This window comes from Pleurodeles waltl, chromosome 7, assembly GCF_031143425.1.
Source record: "Pleurodeles waltl isolate 20211129_DDA chromosome 7, aPleWal1.hap1.20221129, whole genome shotgun sequence".
Lineage (NCBI taxonomy): Eukaryota > Metazoa > Chordata > Amphibia > Caudata > Salamandridae > Pleurodeles > Pleurodeles waltl.
In genome coordinates this window covers 773,791,401-773,814,605 of record NC_090446.1, presented here as the reverse complement: position 1 = coordinate 773,814,605, position 23,205 = coordinate 773,791,401, and the positions used below count along the sequence as shown (strand labels likewise).

General features: G+C 44.1%; 1 protein-coding gene across 4 annotated transcripts in view; it reads right to left on the bottom strand.

Moving 5' to 3' along the window:
- Positions 1-23,205, bottom strand: part of LOC138245566 (kelch-like protein 3) — a 416,865-nt gene that overhangs the window by 236,017 nt on the left and 157,643 nt on the right. For all 4 annotated transcript variants that reach the window (XM_069199266.1, XM_069199268.1, XM_069199267.1 and 1 more), the window contains one exon: positions 9,002-9,123. In XM_069199266.1, coding sequence (XP_069055367.1) covers positions 9,002-9,123 — 122 coding nt within the window. Of the gene's footprint in view, positions 1-9,001; positions 9,124-23,205 lie in introns of those variants that run through there.

Below are 23,205 nucleotides of genomic sequence, written 5' to 3'. Positions count from 1 at the left end.
AGGGAGGGGGGAGATCAAAGATTGGCTAAAGACAGAGGCAGAAGGGTTGGCCAAAGACAAATGTATAACCCTTTAAGGTGAGGGCAGAGTCCCCTAATCGCTTCCTTCCTCTATAAGGCGTGATCCGTTGGGCATCACTACTGCAGACTCTTCTGGTCCTTGGGATTGCATTCTCAAGAAAAGATCAAAGGAGCCAATGTACAAGCCAATGTATTAGACAGGTTTCATGCATGGCCACACCAATTCACTCCACTGTTCGAGTTACATTTTCATTTTTATTTTCATTACTTGGATCCTTTTCTTTGCAATAATGTCCCAATGTTTAGGTATCTTGCCGCAATAGCATGACAGAAAGCCTCCCTTCAACTTCAGGTGGTAAATCCCTGAATACAGTTGGTTCTTCTCACACAAAGCGATTCAATAATGTTATCTGGATATGTTCCCAAGTGGCGACTTTGCAACTTGATCAGATACCCCAAAGATCCATTTTACAAATAAATCTCTGCCATTTTCTGGTTCGTAATCTAAATTGCCCAAGCAAGAAGCCACTGCTCAGATCACACAATGAAATTGTAGCCATTAGTCCTTCTGTTTTACCTGAAGTAGCCAACTAAGATTTGATTGACAGAGCAGCTCCACTTTTTAAGTGCATTTTTCTATGACATCAGCTTCATTGAACTATAGCAACACGTTCATCACAAAATAATTGGTGCACGGTTGTGCCCATACCGTCCCATAAAAGATATTTTTTCATTTCTGGCCTGCTATCTACCAGACAAGGCTAATGTGCTTTGAGGTCACAGGAGAAGCAGTTGTGAGCTATATAAAGAGTGATGACAAACATCACCCTCCAGATGACCCCTTAAATTCCATCCAGAGGTTCTACCATGGCACCTCTGAAGGTCAGAGTATCTCTGAGTACTGAAGGTAAGAAGCACAAAAAGAGACAAAGAGTTGACTAAGTCCTTCGTTGAAAAGAAAAACAGTTTGGCTGGAACCATGTTATTTCGCCCGAACTGCTAGGGTAGCTCCAGGGTGATTTGGGGACATAGGTGTAGGAAGTGCACCTACAAAAGTATTAATGTCTGTAAAAGTAACAGATGAAAATTCAGTTTTATTATGTGCATTTTTAAACCTTTTTGGAAAAAATGTAACTATAAACGAATGTTCCAATGTTTACAATTTTAAGCATAAAGGTAAAGGTGGATACTTGATTAACTTGTTTAGTGTACGTAACTTTGCAACCAATTAAGTAATTATAGTTAGAGTCACTGATCCCGATATGGTTTCCAATCGCGATGACCTGTTAATGACTGCAGATAGAAATGGAGAGGCTGCACTACTATTGCAGGTTCTCCCGACTGCCAGACCGTAGCCCTCAAGTCTGAGGAATTGTTAATTCTGGGAAACATCCTAGACTGTTGTTCTTACTTATATGGCATGGCTATCTTCAGCATACTGCTCAGTTACATCAGTTCCTTTCATCAGCATCTCTAGTGTACCTCAAGGCTTGATGTACCATGACTTCTCTTTAATCTCTACCTCACACCACTTAAACCACTTCAGTTTCAGGGGGATGTTATTCAGCCTAATGTGCTAAAAACACACAGATAACTTGCAGATACCACTAAAAAGAGAAAACCCAAAGGATCTAGAAACCTCAGGTCTTGCTGCTGCCTCCGGACAATTGATCTGTGTATGTTGAGTCATTCCCTTAAAGTTAACTCTTAAAATTAAAACTGAGATCCCAATCAGCAAATAAATGTGCACCCAATACAGCGCATGACAGGACGTCACCTGACTGAAAAAACTTTTTCCTCTACTTTGCAGGTTTGTAAAAACTCTGTAAAAGGTAAACATTTTATGGGTGGCTAATGATGTAGCCCAGTGGTTCTTAAGGTTTTCACTGCGGTGGAACCCACCCCCCCTTAATCATTACTGGAACCAGGGACCCCCACTGAATCATTATTGGAATCCAGGGACCCCACTGGTTCATTACTGGAAGCTGTGGATCCCGTGCTAAGCATTTTCAATGATTTGAACCACAAAACAATACAGGAAAAAATAAAGAAGAACCAATCATTAAACAGATACAGAAATGATGGAATATTTTATTAAATTCAATTAAAAAAAAACAAAACATTTTCATGGGAATGTTGGAGATTTTCTAAATTCAATGGAGGCCATTCATTGTCCATACTATATCCTGTTTGATGCACTGGTTCTGCTCCAGAGAATCAATTTGAGGATATTAACTTAATTTTTTAGCCTCCAGTTTCAAATTCCTTCACATTTACAGGACATTTAATTTTTTGTATTTTTCAATCTTGGCTCTTTATTGATATACACTTTATTAATTTGGTAATATTAATTAATTTTCTCAGCAGCCGCGGATCTCCTGAGTAGGCTTCATGGACCCGCAGGGGTCCATGGACCATAGGTTAAGAACCACTGATGTAGCCTTTATTGTGTATCTAGTCATTATCAGTCGTGGTCTACTTCTCAAACACGTCTCAGGGTGAAAGAAAGCCAAGACAGTGTCCAGTTATACCCCCCCCCCCTTTGACTTCTGCCATTACTTCCTGTAAGCTAGAATGTAGGTGACAAAAAGCATTACCAATCAACCCTCTGAAGAGTGTGTCTGTGAGGAACATAGGCCTCTGTAACAGCTGAGAAAACCTGTTTGTAAGCAAGAGTGAGGTAGCCACATCATGTACATAAACTGGATCTAGGTTTAATGTAAAACGTTACTCTGTACAACAGCCCATCAGGAAAGGTATCCTCTCTGCTCAACCTACTCTCTCTAACTTTCACCCCAACATTCTGTGACCTCACTAGTCTGGCTGAGCAGAGTAGAAAAGGCATAGCAAAATCAACAGATTATAACACACTCCTTAAACACCTACTTGTTTTCAAGCAACGTCCCCTAGACATTTTCTAGACAGCTGAAATGCAAATTCAAACAGCATCACCATTGTGTATGGATATTGAGATATCCGAATACACAATGCCCCAATAGCATTCTATCTTCCTCTACTATTGTAAGTACTGGTAACCATTATACTCATCCAATTCCACAGTACATTGCATTACTAGTGCTCCACAGACATCTCAGAAGGCTACAGAAACATACTTTGAAGCTAGTAACATAAAATAGGATGCACAGCTCGTAGCATCAACAGTCACATTACAGGCCTGACTCACAAAGCTATATGCACAACTGGGTGTAACACACAAGCACAAAACGCAGCATTTGACAAGAAATGAATTATATGCTTATAGACAGATTTATGCTTATATGCAATTAAATCTTCTCACAGGATGGTTAGCGGTGTTTCAGGGTGGCAATACTTTGCAAAGTTGGCAACAAGTACAAATACATTTACTCTTTATATTTACCCATTTCGTAATCTACACTTGTTGTGTTTCAGAATGCGTGAATCATTACACACCAGTAATCAAAGGAAGATGCAACAAACGCAGATTACAGCGAATATTGTTTGATAGTTCAAAGTTAGTCAGAAATTTGCTACAAAGATAGAAGTAACACTAATGGAATAAATGCCAAACTTTCCTTTTGAATCAAGCACGAGCTGAAAAACAATTCTATGTCAAGACCGGAGACGAGGATTAGGCTGTTCTTCCTTCACTTTATTTTCCAACAACAGCTTTAACAAGAAATCAAATGTTCAACTACTTTTCCCAATAGAAATCATATTGATTTGACATGGCGGAGAAACGCAGTTTGGACGATACCTCAGGGGAATATGTGGAGGAGGAACAGATATCCTACCTCCCTACTGACTACAATTTCTGTCACATAATGGGACGCCTCAATCTATAAGGGCGTCACATAACTAATGGCTCCCCTTGAGAAGAAAATTGATTTAATGGCATCACAATGTTCCCTGTCCCTGCTGGCTGAGGACATCGCTGGACCCTCAGACTTTTCTTCTCGGGGATGTGCCGGAAGCCCAGAACCGGCACCTAAGCGCGCAGGGGAAGATGCCTTGGAGGCCCTCGCACGCCTCAAAAAAGCTTGCCTAGAACAACCTCACAATGCTGATTCTCACTGTGACAAACTCATTGATTCCCTGTGCTCTTCGGATGCGGAGTTGGATCCAGAGGGTCCTTTGCCCCTCCTGGCTAAAAACCCCGCACCGGATGAGGTCCAGACAGATGATATGCTTGACCCTGATGATCTGGTTCACCAATGGTCGGCGGAATGTCTGCCGGCACCCAATGTGGCCGCCTATGTGGCAAGCCGCCTTCGTAAACCGCTGAATAAAGAAGTCCGGAACCACCTTAAAGCAGAATGTCCTCGCCCCTCTCTACAGGGTAAGGTAGCCCTGACTCCTGAAATTGACACCAACATGACAACGTTCCTGGGGAAGTTTATTAAGGACCCCAAGAAAGGGATCTACCAGTCAAGGCGAGCCTGCCAGGACAAGCTGTTAGACGTAGTTGGCCCATTCACAAAATTTTTGTATATGGCGGAGGATGCCAGAGCTTCGGGATCCCTCATATCCCCATATGCCTTGTCAGGTTACACCCAGCGGGTGATAATCCTACTGGCCAATGACAATTGCGCTCTTTCTGTGGAAAGACGCCAGTCCCTTCTGATTAAGGTAGACACCAAGTTGGGGGAACTGGCTTCTTCGGAGGCCGGCCCTGTCGCCCAAGGCAGCCTCTCTGGTGTTCCCTTCATCAGGGAACTCAGTAGGTTTGTCTCTACCTTCATGTCCTTGGATAAGGCCCAGACCTCCATCAAGAAGGTTTTTTCGTCCTGGGTTTTCACCTTGGCCAATCAAGGAAGGGGGCGCTCCATTGGCCGTGCCACCCAGAATGCCCCCAGAGGACGAGGGCAATGGCAGGACTCCTCCCAATTTGGGTATTTCTACCCAACTCGACATTCCTCCAGGCCCCGAGGATCTAGAGGCTCCGGCAAAGGCAACCCCCACACCTTCAACACCCAACAAGGTGAGTCTTTCTCACGCTATGGGATATGCTTTGGGGGGCAGATTGGCGCTTTTTAAATTGCAATTGGGCAAATCTTACTTCCGACGCATGGGTTCTACAGACCAAAAAAGCGTTCCGTATAGAGTTTTATGAGTCCCCTGTACAGGTAAGAAAACCTTGCCCACTGATTTTTTTATTCAATGCCGAAATCTCCAATCTCTTGGAGAAGCGAGCTATCCTTCCCAACTTTCTCCATCCTTAAGGGTTCGTCAGCAACATCTTTTTGGTCAAGAAAAGAGACAGAGGCTATTGCCAGTCATCAATTTGAAAGAATTCAACAAGTGGGTAGTGTTTCGACATTTCAAAATGGAGGGCATCCACCTTCTTCGAGACCTCCTCCAAGTTAACGACTGGATGGTACAGCTCGATCTCAAGGACGCTTATATAACGGTTCCCATCTTTCCACCCCACCGTTGTTTCCTTCAATGTCAATGGCGAGGGCAGACGTTCGAATTCTCCTCTCTTCCATTCGGCCTCTCCTCCGCTCCTTGGTATTTCACCAAGCTCCTTAGTCCAGTAGTGGAGTTTCTTCGCTCCAGAGGTATCAGGCCTCTACAATATTCTCCTGATGGATCAATGTCCTCGTCGTCTTTCTTTTCACCTCCAGTCATCCGTCCAACTCTTGGAATCCCTAGGTTTTGTTATCAACGAGACAAAATCAGTTCTCATTCCAACCCAATCTCTCCAGTTTCTGGGTTTTGTAGTGGATTCTATCAAAGGCACACTCAGTCTCCCGACCCGCAAGCTGTCAAAGATTCGGCATGGACACTGAGCAAAGGCACAACTTCTCTTCGCAATCTGGCTCGCACTGTAGGCCTGCTTTCCTCGTCCATACAGGCTATCTTTCCAAGTCCGCTCCACTATCGGGCCCTTCAACGGCTAAAGATTTGCCATCTGCAGAAGGGACTCACTTATTCTCAAGTGGTCTCCCTATCAGACGAGGCCAAGGAGGAACTCTAATGGTGGATGTCTCACAAGGAGGCGAAAGAACGATCGCACCATTTTTGATTCTCAACCGGATTTGGTTATCGAATCTGACGCCAGCACCTTGCGTTGGGAAGCGCACTGTGGGGAATTTGCCACAGACGGAGTGTGGTTTTCAGACAAACGCTCCCTTCACATCAGTCGCTTGGAACTCCTGGTGGGTTCTTTTGCGGTGCGGTGCGGTGCTGGACGAAAGACAAACCGAAATGCTGCGTCCTACTGAAAATGGACAATGTGGTGACCGTATGTTACATCAATCATCTGGGGGAGCACCCGCTAGAGGGCTCTGTCCGATCTGGCGAGATCCTTCTGGGAGTAGTGACTCACCCACCAGATTTTGGTGGTGGCCAAACACCTCCTGGGAGTCTCCAATCAGATAGCAGATTGGCACTCTCATCATTGGCACAACGCAAGCCTATGGAAATTGCACGTACGAGTGTTCCAAGCGATCCAGGCCAGATGGCGTCCCTTCTCGGTGGATCTTTTTGCGTCTCGCCTGGATCACCAACTCAAATGTATTGCAGTTGGGGACCGGATGCAGGGGTGGTAGCCATGGACGCGTTCCTCCAGGATTGGTCCCAAGAGCAGGGTTACGCTTTTGCCCCCTTCGCAATGATAATGAGAGTATTATCCCAACTCCGGAGACAGCAGGCGGATTTGGCGCTGGTCACGCTGATATGGAAATCTCAAGCCTGGTTACCAGTTCTGATGGAACTTTCTTGGGATTTTTCAATCTTTCTACCCCTGCTTCCAGATCGCCTTCTCAGTCCGTCGGGTCTTCCCCATCCTCTTATCGAGAGGGGTGGTCTCAGCTTGATGGCTTGGAGGATTACCGGGAACGTTGGAAAATCCCGAGGCTTTCGCAATCGGCTGCAGCCCTTCTCGCCAGAGCCTGGTCAGAAAGTACTGACAAGAGGTACAAGTCTGCATGGAAGCGTTGGTTGGGTTGGTGTCTTCAACAACGCTTGGATCCTATGGGGGAAGGCGTTGTGCATATAATTAATTTTCTGGCATCACTCGCTTCGGAGGGGATGGCCTATATATTGATAAACACCTTCCGTTCTTCCATATCGGCGGGTCACGGCCCAATTGAAGGTTCTCCCGCAGGACAACACCCTATGGTCTGCAAACTTTTGAAGGGAATTAGGATATCCCTGCCCCCACAACCTCGGTACTCCTCCCTCTGGGATGTTAATAGTGTTTTGACTCTTTTCTGGGATTGGCAATCCAATAAATACCTTTCCAGGAAACAACTCTCGGCCAAATTGGCGCTTCTTGTGTGCCTTCTATCCGGTCGTAGGGTCTCGGATATCAGAGCATTAGATTTGACAGGTGAGTGTTTACTCTGGACGGGGTCACATTTCATATTCATAGACATACTAAATCTAACTCTCATGTGATCTCTTACCCGCGGTTTCCCCAAGCTCCTCCATTATGTGTAGTCAAAGTGATTAAGGCTTATGAAGCCATGAATAATGACCTCAGGCCACATGGAGAAAATCAGCTTTTCATTGCTTTAACAAAGCCCCATAAAGCAGTGATGTCTCCTACGATCGCTAGGTGGGTTAGACGTGCGATGAGTGAAGCTGGAACAGATATATCTATTTTTGGGGCTCATTCTGCACGAGGCGCGATGGCATCGAACGCTTGTACCTTGGGGGGCGCGTTTGGAAGATATCCTTAGGGCAGCTGACTGGTCTTCGGATTCCACCTTCAAGCGCTTCTATTTTAGGCCAATTCAAACAGTGGGCTCGACAGTGGTCGATAAGCTTTAAGCTTGCCTAATCCTCGCCTCTGGTCCTGACACAGAATGAAAAATGTCCTAGCTATTGTAACGGAAAGTTTCAATTCTATTAAGGACACGAAGGTGAGGATTAGTCCCTCCCTTTCCTCTTGCTTCAAGGACCCCGCCCTATTTCAGGTGGGTAGACTGTCTTGTAAGTTCTATATCCTCAAAATCTTGATGGTTTCTAAAGTTGTTATTATAGTTATGCGGATTTATGGTTGTTTCTAAATCCGTTATGTTGTAAATGTTATGGTTTGGCATGCTTTATTTCAGACTATATGTCAGTAAGGCTTAATGTTAACCATTTGATTCTTGGCAGGTATGGAAACTTCTAAACACGAGTGATGCAATTCGACCTGGATAGTGGTTGCAGGAAGAAAGAGGAAGAGAGGATGTAGAGTCGGGCTTGTCAGACGTTGGTCGGCTGCCGATTGGTTGGAAAGGAAGTCCTTTGTTGATGTTGTTTTCTTACTTTTCTGATGTCTATTGGGAAAAGTAGTTGAACGTTTGATTTCTTGTCAAAGCTGCTGTTGGAAAATAAAGTGAAGAAAGAACAGCCTAATCCGCGCCTCCGTGTCTTTAATACAATTGAAACTTTCTGTTACAATAGCTAGGAAATTTTCAATTCTACACGGTTTATAAAGAAATTAGTTTAAAACTCCCATACTTTCATTAATGGTATAAAAACATCAGAATGCCATTCCTCCAAATTAAGATCTGAATTCAAATGATGAATTGCCATTACAAAGTATATGCACAGATAAACTGGCACATGAACAAATAATACATTACATACAAATAAAAGAAAGGATCAATAGAAAAAATGGTCAAAGCATATTTAAAATCAGTTTAGTCCAAGTAATTGTTATAATAAACTATTAATGATAATTAAAATAAGCACGTACACAATTAAAAGACTACATTTATCAACCCACAGTAACAAATAACTTCTAACAAAACGAACAACTTCACTAAATGTTTACACAATGCTTCCCTGTTTGGGTAAAATGTACAGCTACACAACTACGATTGTAGAAATAAGAAATAATATGAGCAAAAATGAAAAATATGTTCACCCCAAACAACTATCAATGAAGTGCGCACAGCTTACAGAATGCACAGTGGACCCCAGCTAATGAGAGCAAATTACCTCGACGAGCACCTCCTAATCTGAATTTGCTCTAGAATTACCAATAATAAACATGAGTTTACCTGTACATTTTCTTCTGTAACTTCAATTTCAGCAGTGTAAATGTAGTCAATCAGTTTTCTTAGTGTGTGCCCATCCACATCCTTAATTTCAACCTTCTTTGCTTTACTTTCAGACATATCACCTGGGAATAAATAAAGAAAATTGATTTCTTCTCAAAGCCCTTCAGCATATCATTAAACAGAAATATTCATTTATTGTGGATCATTTTTAAACACTGATCACTATTCCCTGTATCTTTGAAGATTTGTGTCAAATCAGTTAACAGTTAGCAGCTGCTCAAGATCTCTTCAGGTGTCCATTACCATCAATTATCTCTTTTTAAATATATCTTTTCAATGCATTTGAATAATAGGATTACACAGGGAATGCTGCAAATACACCTGATCATACTACAGTCGAATACAGCAAAATATGGTGAAATGTAAGCTGTGGTTCAAGCAGTATGAAGAGCACAAGATATTTGCATTTTGCAAAGGGTAAGTGGGAAGATCACGAAAGTGCAGAAAGATAAATAGTGACAGGGAAAGGGGGCAGAGTAAGTCACAGAGAATATCTTTTAGCACTGGTGTCCAATCATATCTTCAGTTCTTTTAATGCAGCCTCCGCTGTGTTTTAAGAGCAACGCACTGATCTATTTGTTCTTTCAGGATCCTCTTGATACACTCTCACTCCGTGTGCAGTTGTTCTGGTTGGGAATTTGACACTGGGTCAATACCACAAACATCCTGCAATATGTATTTTGCCACATGGACATGTAACACACCATTCTAATCTAGGGCTAGGTATACAAAACATTTTTGAGTTCACAAGAGACATTTGCGAACAAAATATTTTTTTAAGAGTAGGCAGTGGTCCCACTGTAGTTTCCTTTAACGAAAACGGTATGTATTAAAAAAATGACTGCTTTATTTAAAAGCAATCACAGACATGGCGGTCTGCTCACCTCAGCAAGCCACCATCCCTGTGATGGCAGCGAATCCTAGTGGGTCACAAAAAGAGACCTACCTCGTTAATATTCATGAGGCAGGTCTATTTGCGACCCACTACTGTAAATTGTTAATAGTGACTACCAAATACCAAATACCAAAAAAAAAAGATTTGGTAATTGCTACTACCAATCTCTGTGCATCTAGCCTCTAGACCAAAACCCAGGCTGTTCCGTTCCTTCGCCAAGGGTAGTTAATTAAATACCTCTCTCATGCCTATTTCTTCACAACAAGGCACCAATCATGTTCTAAAACATATTTATAATAAGGCAGGCTTTCTTATTTCAGTTCTTTTGGTTATGTGACTTTCAAGGCACTCTCTTACTTCTCAGAAAAAGGAGCCGAGAGGGGAAATAAAGGAGAAACGGGGTGTCCTCCATTCCAAAGTGCAACCAAAATATTGAACTCCTTACACTCCTACATATCGTACATTGAACATATGGCCTTTTTCGAACATGGCTGGAAAATATACAATGATGACCTAGAATGTCTGTTGTTTTTAGCAGCCTAATTAAGAGACAGAGAAGTGGCCGCCATCTTAAGTCCCAAGGCATACAGATTATTTGGCTACAAAAATCCCACCTAAAGAACAAGCATCTTAACAAATTGACTAAGCAATGACGATGGAGGCTACAGAGAAATTTAATGATCAAAAGGACAGATACTTGCTAGATGGGGGACTACTGAATGGATTAAAGGTTTGTATAACGTATAAGCACCTAAGTGGACAACGACACACTTCCCATTAGTAGTGATTAAATGATATATGTCACCAGATGTATTGCACTTATGGGGTGGAAGTGATAACAACTGAATCCTAGATCATGGCTTTAGAGGACCATTACATAGCCTAGGTGCAACTGAGAGTGGCCAGTCTGTTAAAAGACTACTCAGAGATTTGGACTCTTTGAACTTTTGTGACTGTGGCAGTATTCTGACATGGAATATATTTTGTACACTCAGCAGTACATACCTCCACCACATGATAGATTACCTATTAATTAAAGACGACCATGCACAGCATGTTCTTGGACAATACGTATTTAAGTGGGGAGTACTTTCAAACTCCCATAGACATGCAAAATAAAATGAACACTACACCTGTTATTCCACTAGGGAAACTGAGGGCAAAGGCATTAATGGGCCTTTTGTTTAAAGGAAATATCGGAGTAGAAATGAACTGTTCTTCGCAGAGTTCGATGTAAAATGTGGGCATCAATTGGGACGTGGTATTGTGCAGGGCTTTCAATGCTATTATCTGCAGAGTAGCACAATCTAGTGAAAAAAACAACTTATGCTGGAAGATAAGAATAACATAATAGAAAAACACGATGTGAATGATAGGGCAAAAAACAGAAAACCAGCAGATATAAGTATTATACAATGAAGGAATTAGAGCAGTGGGCATATTACAATCCTACATCCAAACATCAGGAATGGGGCTAAAAAAGGAGAATACTAGCCAAACATGGAAACTAAAAAATTGGAAATATTGGTCCTAAAGAAGAAAAACAGCGTATGAGCTACACTCAGAAGGAGGTAGAAGAAACAATCATGCAAAACTACATGTCCATCTACAACTAAACCAGTGGGACAGACATTGAAGAGGTCATGGACATCCTGAGTGAGGAGGACTTGCCCAGGGTGATGGAGGAAGACAGTACCTACCTACAAGAACCTAGATATGAGCACGCGATAAAAACTGCCACAGATCCTCAAGGTGGACCAGAACACCTGGGAGTAATATGCCCCAAACAGAGGTATACATTATGAAGAAGGGAAGCATGCAACACTCGTCGTCCAAGGCTCATTGTGGCGGCAGAGAGGCCTTGAAAGCCTCTATTTCCAAGATGGCCTCTATGAAGAGAATCTTCTGCACAGATTGAAGATTAGATTTTGACTTGTCGAAGGAGAATCCTAGGGTGAACAGAAAATAACCAAATGTTTTCAGGTGGTCTGAGACCAACTGAGTCAAGTCTGCCTTTATCCCCAGTTGTCAAGGCTTGGGAAAACATCTATTCCCGACCTTCAAAGAAGAGTCGTGATCACAGTCATCACTTTCAAGAATACCCGGGTGTGGAGGGTTCAGGTAAGGCAAAAGGCAGGAGAGTGAACTGGAAGTGCTCTGACTCCATGCCAAACTAAAGGAAACATCTTTGGGACTGCGGAATTAGCAAAATAAATTATGTGTTCTGCAAGTGTAAGGATTCTGGGATTGGCCTCAGCCTATCATAGGGACTAAGACATATCGAGAGTAAAACCCTGGGCCCATCATTTTCTCTGATACCACTGAGGACATCTTTGGACAGTAGTGTTTGGACTTTGCTGACTAGGATGACAGCATTCTTCACTGATGTCTGGTCAGAATCTGGTGGAAACAGTGGAAAGGTGGACCACAGGGTGCAGGTGCAACCAAACTGAACAACACATTGGTTTGAAATAACTGCACATCAGCTAGGCAGGCAAAACTGGATTCTGTCCCACTACCAGGCTCATTTTACCAGTGGAGAGTAATGTAAAGTGGCTTGGCAGTTGTTGTAGCTGGTAAGGAGGAGAATGATACCTGCTGCATCCGCTGCTGACCCCTGCTACCACGTCTCCTCTCTGAGCTACAAATAAGCTGAACAAATTGTCCCAGTTGGTAGGCAAGCCCCTTTGAGTACCCTCTGAACTTCCAGTATTGCTGGTGGAACTGGCAAGCTGGTGAAAGTAACCACAGGGATTGGCCTGAATCCCAGCAGTTCTTAAAGCACAGAATCCACCTTCACTCGGAAAAACCTGGTCTGTCAAATGACATTAAGATCAGTTATGCCTGGATGTCTCCTAAGAACTCTGTAGAACACATCCAAGCATGCTGTCTGACAATGACGCTGGTGCTCATGGCACAAATGACAGTCTATAGTGTCCAGAACTGCCTTAAAGATGTACTTGCTGCATCCTTCTTGTCAAGTATGATGTGAACAAAGGAATTCCAAAAGCCATCAAAGAGACTGTGCATGATCTCAATCGTACTGTACCAGAGTGCATGTGTTGAACAGCCTAAGAGGCTGAATGAATAAAACTGGTTTAAGAAAAAGACTGCCGCGCATCGAAGCATCAGTCTTTAGACTCCCAAGCCCATGGATAAGTAAGGAAGGCATTAGATTTCGCTGAGCTTGCTGAAGCCTTAATGGCAAGATTCACCAGGGTCGGATGTTGCGCAAGGAAGGATGGGTCCTTTGTAACTGGTCAGTGGTGCTTATCAATCAGGAAGCTTGCAGATGGTGCAGAACAAGGTTTGTGCTAGATTCCCGCAAGAGCCTCAGTCAAGGCTTTATTAAATCGCTGTAAGGATCAGTAGTTGGTGGCACAAGTTGCAAGATTTTACACAGAAAGTTTGTCTTGGCCTCCACCACAGGCAACTGCAGATCCAAAACCTCTGTGGCCAGGGTAGAACCACTGCCAAGGATGCACAGTCTTCGACAGAGAGACCTAAAGGTGAATCTAGTTATTTTTTTAGGTGAAGTGTCCAAACCACTGGCATTTGGAATGTTGAGGTAGAAACCAGCATATGTATAACTGTGGTGTGTTGGGGATCGAGTGGTAGCAAGGGGGTGAAGGCAAATTGTCAGTCTCTCTATTGTCAACTTTGTGGTGCAGAATCTGTTCGAGGACCTGAACCGCATCGGATTGGCAACTGAAAATTGCCTTTAATCTTCTTTAGTACTGGTGACGAGGTAAGAGGAACAGTGGGGTTAACCTGCAATCCAAAGCCTGTTAAGGAAATCCTCCCGGCTAAAGGGGAATCCAAACATGCAAAAGACTACACTTTTGTTATCTTGTAAAGCAACAGAGGTGAAGATCTGGCTGAATTTAGCTCTGGATCAGACACTGTGATTGGTGCTTAGTCAGGAAGCAACACTCCTAGAGCTGAGGCTGGCACCAGGCTGGCCACTGCCCGCAAGGATCCACTGCAAAAGTAGTGAGGCACGTTCTTGCACTGACAGAGGGCCAGACTGAGGCCCAATGAGATCATTTGGCACCACAGGAGGACTGTTGCCTGTAGTCCATCTAGACTGAAGGCTGTGACGGATTCAAGGCACACCATAGGGATCCATTGCCCTCTGGAATGTTTCCAGCATTGCCTCCTTAAAGGCTTCAATCTGCAGAGTTGATGAGGCCCTGGGAAATTCAAGAAGCATCTGCTCCAATCTCAAAATTTAGCCCGAATTACAAAATGCTGCTGATTTGGGTTCCACCCTCGTATGACTTCTCCCTGAAGACAGGGCCGTACTGGAACCCAAAACAGTCTATTTTGTCTGACCAGCCCCCCGGTCAGGGGGAGGGCAAGGCACAGCTGCTTTTGTTCTTTTGTTACTGGGGCAGCTATTGCAGCACTGCTGCAAAACTGCCCCCCAGTAACAAAACCAGCCCCCACTCTTCCAGCCCATCAGGAAATCACCCTTTGCCTGCTACGGCCAGTCCGGCCCTGCCTATAGAGGGAAGAACAAATGGCAGGAAACTGTTGAAGCCTGTTTGGCCTTCCTGGCTTGTGTCAATGCATAACTTGACTTTGTCTTGGACTTATCCGAGGACAGCGACTGCTTCTTGTGCTCAGCAACGTACAGCGGCTTGACACCTCACTAATGACTTTAGGATAAATTTGAGGAGCATTCATCACAGGTCAAGTCAAGTTTGAAGCCAAGGCCCCAATGACAGACATTATTTGCTCCATGACTGACATCAGTTGCCTAAAGAGGTGGCATGCCACAAATTAAACCGTACGATTTCAGGGGGGGGGGGGGGGGAAGATTGCTGCAAGCTATCAGAAAAGAATATTTGTAAAATTCGGATTGCAAGCAGAGCTTGTGATCTGTGATGGGTGCAGAAAAAGGTGGAAGTGAAAGCACACAGGGAGAGCACCTACATAATGCTCTATGTTATCACTTCCAGAGGAGGGACAGGGTAGCCACAGAGTCTTATGGTACCATCTACCCACGCACTGGAAGTTTTCTGGATCCAGTCTGTGTGCCTTGGAGAATACAAAAGGTGGGGAATTTGCAGTTATAAGTATCTATAAAAACTACAGTACGCCATCCCTGAGAACGTAGGCTAGGTCTAGTCTCAGGTTCACAGATGAACTGTGAAAATCTGCCCCGCTCCTCCAGGAGTGTATGCATAACAAAGAAAAAACAAATCTACCTCGGATACCCTGAAAAAGGCTACAAAATCATTTGTGCACCAGGACATCTAAATACCCCACTCAGAGCTCCAGCTCCACTGAGTTCAGCTTAAAGTTCCCACTCTCTGTGGAGGAACATATAGTGCTCCATACAATTATGGTAATACCACAGTTACTCTACCTTTCTCTATTTAAGCATATTTCTACATTCCACAACTTTAGAGATCTGAACAAAGTACAGGGGAAAACTAGTCTGTGACACCTGATGTTTAGGCAGCCTTTAAGATCCATATGAAAAAGGAGGCTTGTTACTTCCTGATATAAATCTATATGTGGCAGAACAATTTTGACACTGTATGTGACAATATGCACACCTGAAAGAAGGAGATGAAAAAAATTGAAATACAATGGGCAGATGCTATGTTTACAGAAATGTGAAAATTATGTGTAAAGCAATCACCAAAAAGGAAGACCTCTTGCAAGGAGAGGAAGACTATAGTTACTTACAGATATAATGGATGACTGAAAAAAGTCTGGTATTCAGTTTCATCAATATGGCAGGCTAGCTCAAGCAGTGAGAGAAGCTTGATAGTTACAAAGTGTGAGAAGTACTTCAATATTTGTTAGAAAAAGGCAGCGATAAACGACCAACACATGCCTTACACAAGAACATACAGACAGTTGTACCACCAACACCAAGATAAACCAGTTGCCTAATGTCTATTCTGGAATAAAATCAAAGTTAAAAAGCACAAAATAGGAAAGAAAAGGAAAACAAAACCTCATAACTGCTACAAACTCTGCTATTTTGACCAACAATATAAAATTAAACGTTATAGTAGACTACTCACCTTTTGAATATTCTCAAGGCGTCAGACTGAAACTGGAAAAGTTTGAGCAGTACCTCTGAGCTCTGCTAGGTGGCTCTGGGCGGCTCCACACAGGAGCTGTTCCGCTCTAGAAATGTTGTGCGCAGCCTTTGGGCACCACACCCATGCACAGATGTCAGTTGCTTTTCTATGGCATGCCGAAGGGAGAGGGTGGAAACAAGTATTGTAAACCTTTCAATAACAACTGGAGACTGAAACAATGAGGAATGATCCGGCAACTACAAAAAATCCAAAAGATCTGAAAGGTACCCTTTCGCTGTGCCCAGAGGAAACCTTGCCTGGCCAGGGATAAAATAAATAACAACATGTCAAATAACTTTGCCTGCAGAGGGGCTTTCTGCAGAGAACAGGATCAAAGCTCAAACGTGTCCCAAAGACAGGTGTGAATAGTTTTGGCATTGGACGCCTCACTGCCAAAATGACATCAACCACCTATGAGGAAGGTCGAAGGTGTTCAGCTGTCGCTTCTCAAACTCCTAACATGAATGAACGTGGAGATTGTGAAGGCTCAAGTGCAGACCCTGCCCGACTGCTGAGACCGCAAACCCTCCCAGAAGGGCAGCCTTAAGGTCAGACGATCAAGCCCTAGGAGTTATGGATATCGTACTCTTCATGCCCAATCCTGAGCCACTAGGATGACTTGGGCCCTGTCTGTTCTGAACTTCTTGAGAACTTGGGACAGGAGTAGTATCGGCGGAAAGGCATATAGAAGTCTCAAGTTCCACTCGAGGAGGAACGCATCGCTAAGCAAGAAACACATTGAAATCTGCAACGCTCTGAAGTGATGACATTGTGAGTTCTTAGTGAGCAGCTCAAGATAAGGATTTCCCCATTTGTAGAAGAGACCTTGCTCCACCTCCAGACTGCCACTTGTGGTCAATTAGGCATTAATCGCTGAACTTGTCTGCCCTGGCATTCAATGATCATGCCAGGTGTTTTACCAATAGGAAAATTCTTTGGTGATCTAGCTATTTCCAGAGGCATAGAGCCTCCTGACACAGGATCTGTGAGACCACCCAACCCTGCTTGTTGCAATTGCAGTGGAGGTGTCTGTAGGCACCGGTACCATCTTCCCCTTGATGGATAGAAGGATATCTTTCAGTGCCATGCTGATGACCCTTAGCTCCAGAAGGTTGATATGGAGCCAGGACTCCGCTGTATACCAGAGGCCTCTGATATTCACCTCTCCCTTATGGCCGCCAGAAGTGATGCATTGGTCACCAGTGCCAGCTCTGGGTGGGAAAGAGGTCTGCCACTGACCAAATCAAGGTCCCGTAACCACCACTGTAGATCTTTTACAGTCTTCTCTGAAATCTGAACAGGGTTGGAGAGGTTCCTATGATGTTGAGCCCACAGACTTCAGATCCCACTGCAGACCCTGCCACCTGGTGTGCTCGTCCAGAATGTGGGAAGCCATCAGTCCCAGCTGCTAAGAGTCGACATCCCTTAAAACTAGGACCAAGACTGTAAGATCAGGATCATGGCCTGAATGTCCTGCACTTTCTTCCCTGGGGAGAAAGGCACACAACTGAACAGTGTCCAAAATGGCTCACATAGAAGGGAGTGTTTGAGAAGGAGTCATGTGTGATTTTGGAACGTTGATATTGAACCCCAAAGATGACAGGAGGTTCACCATAGTCTGGAGGTGGCTGACGACTGCCTCAGATGAGGCCACCTTCAATAGCTAATCTTCGAGGTAGGTGAAAAATCCCACCCCTGACATCAGAAGATGAGCTGCTACCACTCCCATTACTTTCGTGAACACTCAACAATCACTGGTGAAACCAAAGGGGAGTACAATAAACTGAAAATGATTCTGTCCCACCACAAAACACAGGTAGTGCTGAAGGGCCTGCAGGACAAGTACATGGAAATAGGTGTTCTGCAGGTTCAACACAACCATCCAGTCTCCAAGGGTCAAGGACAGGTAAAACCTCCTCCAGTATGAGCATTTTTATTTTTTCCTTTTAGAGGAAGGCATTGAGGAGGGTGCAGTTCTAAAATGTGACAAAGGCCTCTTTCCTTTGTGGGCACCAGAAAGTAGCGAGAATAACAACCTCATCCTCCTTCTGGTGCGGGCTCCTTCTCAATAGCCTCTTTGGCCAAAAGGGCTTGCACTTTCTGAGTCTGTCAGTTGTTGGGGGGATTGGTGAAATTTGTGGCGGCATGGATGGTAAGGGTAGGAAATAGCACTTTCAAACAATCTCCAGGGCCTACATATGTGATGTTATGGCCTTTGAAACCCAGCAAGAATCGTTGGATCCTGCCTCCCTCCGGGTGGCTGTGCTCTGCAAAGAGCTCGCTAAAGGAGTTTGGCAGGTGGGGAAGCAGAGGGAGTGGGATGGGGTGCGCAGCATGCCAACCTTGACTACGGGGCTGGTTGGCACCAGGAAAAAACTGCTGGGCAGCTTGTTGAGGTTGAATATCCTTTTTCTATGGAGTGCCTCTGCCAAAGCAACAAAGGAGAGTTAGGGCAGATGCAGTTGACGAGGTGGGCATACAAGCTCTGGAAGCATGCAGTGGCCCTGCTCTCCTTGAACTGCTCGAGATCGCCTTGTCCCCAAACAGGTAAGTCCCTCCATAGGGCATGTCTATGAGGGATGACTGAACATCACCTCAAAAAACAGTGGACCACAACCAAGTGTGACAGTGAATGGTGATACTAGTGCCAATGGTCCACCCGATGGAATTGGTGGTTTTTGAGCCACAATGAATTGTGGACTTGGCTGCAACATGAGCGTCCTGTATGGCCTGGGCAAGGACAGGTGGAAGATCTTCAGGGACCCTGGGAGGACTTCAGACACCGAATCCCAAAGTGGTTTTAGAAACAGCAGACAGCTGGCATTCACTGATGGATGAGAAGAATCTTTTTCTGAATGATTCCACCCATTTTGATTCCTGATCAAGACGAGTAGTAGGTAATGTGTTGGGGTTAATCTGACTTGCAGACACCTGCACCACCAAGAGTTCAGGAGAGGGGTATGGAGATAAAAATGCAGGGTCGTCTGGGCCAAACGGAGGTGTCATGCAATCTGGTAGATGACCAAGGGGCCAGAACAAGGTCTGGCCCATGTTTCCAACAAAGTATCCGTAAGGGCATCGTTAAAAGAAAGAGGGGCTCATTGAATCGGCTGAAGAACCTCTGCAAGAACTTTTGATTTGACCTTCAAGGTGAGGAGCTGGAAGTCAAGGACTTCAGCTGTCCAAAGCATTATCATGATATGAGAAACACTCTCCTGAGTGGCAGGAGAAGGAGTGAGAGGAGCTCTAACTCAGGAGAGATATAAAAGGCTCCTGCAGGTTGTCATACCAATTCTCCTCATGATATGGTTTGCCAATTTCATCACCCACATCATAATCATTGACTGAATCCATGCCAAACAGGGTGTGAGTTTGTCTTGATGGAGGCAGATCTAGCAGAGGAAACGGGGCCTCTAGGGCAGCCAAGTGCAGCCTCGGTCAAGGTTGAACTGGTGCAAACTTGGCATCAGAGAGGACAACTGGGGCCTCGTCTTCTGGCATTGATGGCGTCTGCATCGGTATTGAACTAACGGGAAATGGCATGGATGTGATTCTGTAGGTGGAGTCAAGATTGGAGCGGGAGGCGGTCCCGTAGGGGGTGCAGAGGGTCCAGCTGGTACCGAGGAGGAACCCTATGGCGATAATCGAAGTGGAGAATCTCTCAGCTCTGTGGGGCTCACAGCCATGCCAGCAGGAGTCAGCAAAGATCCAAGGAGTCGCAGCATGGTTTCACAGAACTCTTCGATCTGTTTAGGGCTAGCAAACGGGCCCAGACATTCACGTTATATGGGAACAAGTTGTGTTATCAGCTCTGAAGTCGAAAGGCTTCCTGATAGAGATCAAGATGCATGGAACCTCTCCTATGACTTCGGGATCTCATACAGAACTTAGACAATATGGGGGTTATTCTAACTTTGGAGGAGTGTTAATCCGTCCCAAAAGTGACGGTAAAGTGACGGATATACCACCAGCCGTATTACGAGTTCCATAGGATATAATGGACTCGTAATACGGCTGGTGGTAAATCCGTCACTTTTGGGACGGATTAACACCTCCTCCAAAGTTAGAATAACCCCCTATGTTTTTTTACTTGGGCCAGTCTTGTCCCAGAGTCTTCCAGTGCTTGGGGATGTAGAGTTTTGCCTTGCGGTCTCATATGACCTACATCAACACACTGACGCGCAATAACTACATGCCGTAGAGTCATGACTTGACCACAAGCACCATAGGCCAATCTAGTGAGGACCTTTCCTAGGCATTTGTTTACAGAAGTCCTTACAGGACTTAAAACCTGTAATTTTGGGAGGCAACATGTCCCTTGCACACTGTACAACAATTTCTTTTGATTGAGGTAAGGGTCTCAAAGAGATGAGCAGTAGCTTTGGATCCATATCTACTGGTGTGGAAAGAAAGGAACTGGCACCACTGTGTGGGAATGACAACTGTATAGGCTCCGCACATCATTCACAGGGCTAGAATGTCATTAGTGCCAGGCCACACAGTGCAACCTACCAGCACACAGATGTACTGCTGAAAAGTTTCCAGGTCCAGTTTGACACCTGGGGAAACTTCAAAAGGAGTGGAATCTGAAGCTAGAAGTCAATCAGATTAACCAGGTTTTCCTGTTAGATTACGACTGGCATAAAAATGCACCACGAATGGCATAGTCAACAATCAAATCACAGTGATTTTAGAAAGTCCAACTTTCAATTTACAAAGAAACAATTCCACTTGTGCATGACATGGAGCACGTCACACACAGTCAATCTCCCATTATTATGTGCAGTCGGGAGAGTGGTGTAGCATAGACTATTTTTGGCAGTTCATGACAATAAAGGCAGGTTGAACAAATCACTGCATAACAAGACTAGGAATGGAGTTAGTGCATTTACAATAACAAACTGCTTAAGAAGGATGCCAAGTTGTGCAAAGCACATTATTCACAGCATTATGAACAGTGTCTTAAAGACTATTCAATAGTTAGATTAAAGAACCCAAACAAACACATCAAAACTTTCAGTGGCTACAGGAGGCTTCTGATGTCTTAGTGCCACTAAGAACAAAAATGCAGGGCGGAAGAAAACAAACACCAAGGAGAAATACAGAACTAAAAAAAGATAAAACAACAAATTACAAAGCTGCAACACTCCTGGCTCAAAACAAATAGCAAACACAAAAATAACACAGCTCACCAACTCACTCTCAATCACCCTCTCCACCTACACATGCAGACCCACCTTAAATCAGATCACCCACAAATCCACTGGGTACATCCTAGATGTGATTTTTGCAAATCCAGAACTAGTTACCGTTCAAATGATGTCTCTAGTCACAAAGACAGACCACCATTTGGTAGCTTTTCAACACAAAACACCATAAATCAACACCTAAGGCCATCTCACAAGCATCCACCTATCAAGAACAAACTCAACAGTAAAAAACACAATGTACATCCAAAACAGATCAAGACACAATAAATTCTGTTAAAAAACTTTGAGTGGCTACAGGAAGCATTTGATGTCCTAATACTACTAAGAATGACAAAATAGGTCAAAAGAAAACAAGCACGTTGGAGTAATACAGAACTAAAAAAGATATAACAACAAATCACAAAGCTGCAAAGCACCTGGCTCAAAACGAGCAGCAATCAAGATAAGCTTCCCCTACACAAACGGAATATACAAGTCAACAATCAAAACAGCTACAAAAGTTACTATTCAGACAGAATTCAAAATGCTAAACGTGCAAATAAAGATTTTTTTAATTTCTCACAAAATTTTGTAAACTTACATGCTTAGACAGAACTCTTCCCATTATTCAAGAATTCACTGACAAAATAGTAAATTATTACACAACCAAAGCAGACATGTTGGCCTGCTAAATACCAACAGCACCAACCCACTTCCAACAATCCCCTACAAGAGTAGGCTAACTCAGCCTCTGCATCCCTTCAAACAACTATTACAATGAGAATTTACAGATCTTGTCAAACAGGCAGGCTAGCCGACTGCCCTTCTGTTCATTGTCTACCACTAATCTTCAAGAACATTTGTTTAACTTCCTCTTCTGCAAACATGTAAGAATAATAATCAATAATTCTTTAACAACAGGAATCTTTCCAGAAGATAAAAAAGGCATACATACACCCATTATTAAAGAAATAAAGAAAACAAAACTGGACACACATGAACCAGACAACTACTGGCCAAGTACAAATGAACTACCAAACAGGATTCCACCAAGGAAGATGCAAGGAATCTGCCCTCATTGACTTTTGGGATTACCTTAAAACCCAGTACAGCGGAACGGGTCGCTGCTCTATTTCTTTTCAACCTCTCAACTGCCTTCAGCACACAGCTGGCCATGACACTCTAATGCAAAGACTCTATGAAGCTGGCTTTGAGGGAACTGCTCTCGACGTGATCACATCCTACCTCCAAAACAGAATAAATGTCATCCATACACACCCTTTCTCATCCAAACCGTATTTCACAAAAGCACGGGAACCTCAAGGCCACTATGCGCCTGGCCCGATGATCTAGAACTACCTCCTAAAGTGTCTAAGTAAGAAATACACTTTAAAATTACCATGGACTTCAAGTTATCAATGAATGCCCAGTGGACAAATTAACAAGATCAAGCTTCATTACTATGAAAAACTGCAACGCTTCTTTCCCCAAACTGGGATTGCCACACAAGGTACACCTACCTTTAAGCTGCAATACATGGAACAGGACCTCCTTTAATCAAGAATAAAATCACCAAACACACTAAACAAAAGGACCTCTGTTCCAGTCTGGCACCTATACAATACAATACACTGAGTCTTGTAGAGTGCGAGCTTTTTACCCAGAGGGGTCTCAATACGCTGGGGAGGATGCTGCAAGCCTCATCAGGCTGTTGCTGGTGGTAGATGAGCCACATTTTAAGCTGCTTCCTCAAGTCCTTCAGGGAAGGGGACGAGCGCAATTGGAGGGGGGAGGTTTTTCCAGGATCTGGTGGTGAGGTGGCAGAAGAAGCGCCCTCCATAGTGTTCGCAGCAGATGCGGGGAACGTGGGCCTGGGACAGGGAGGCTGAAGGGAGGTCTCTAGTGGGTTGGAGGAAGGAAGAGGTGGTTGTTGATGTAGGCGGGTCTCACCTTGTG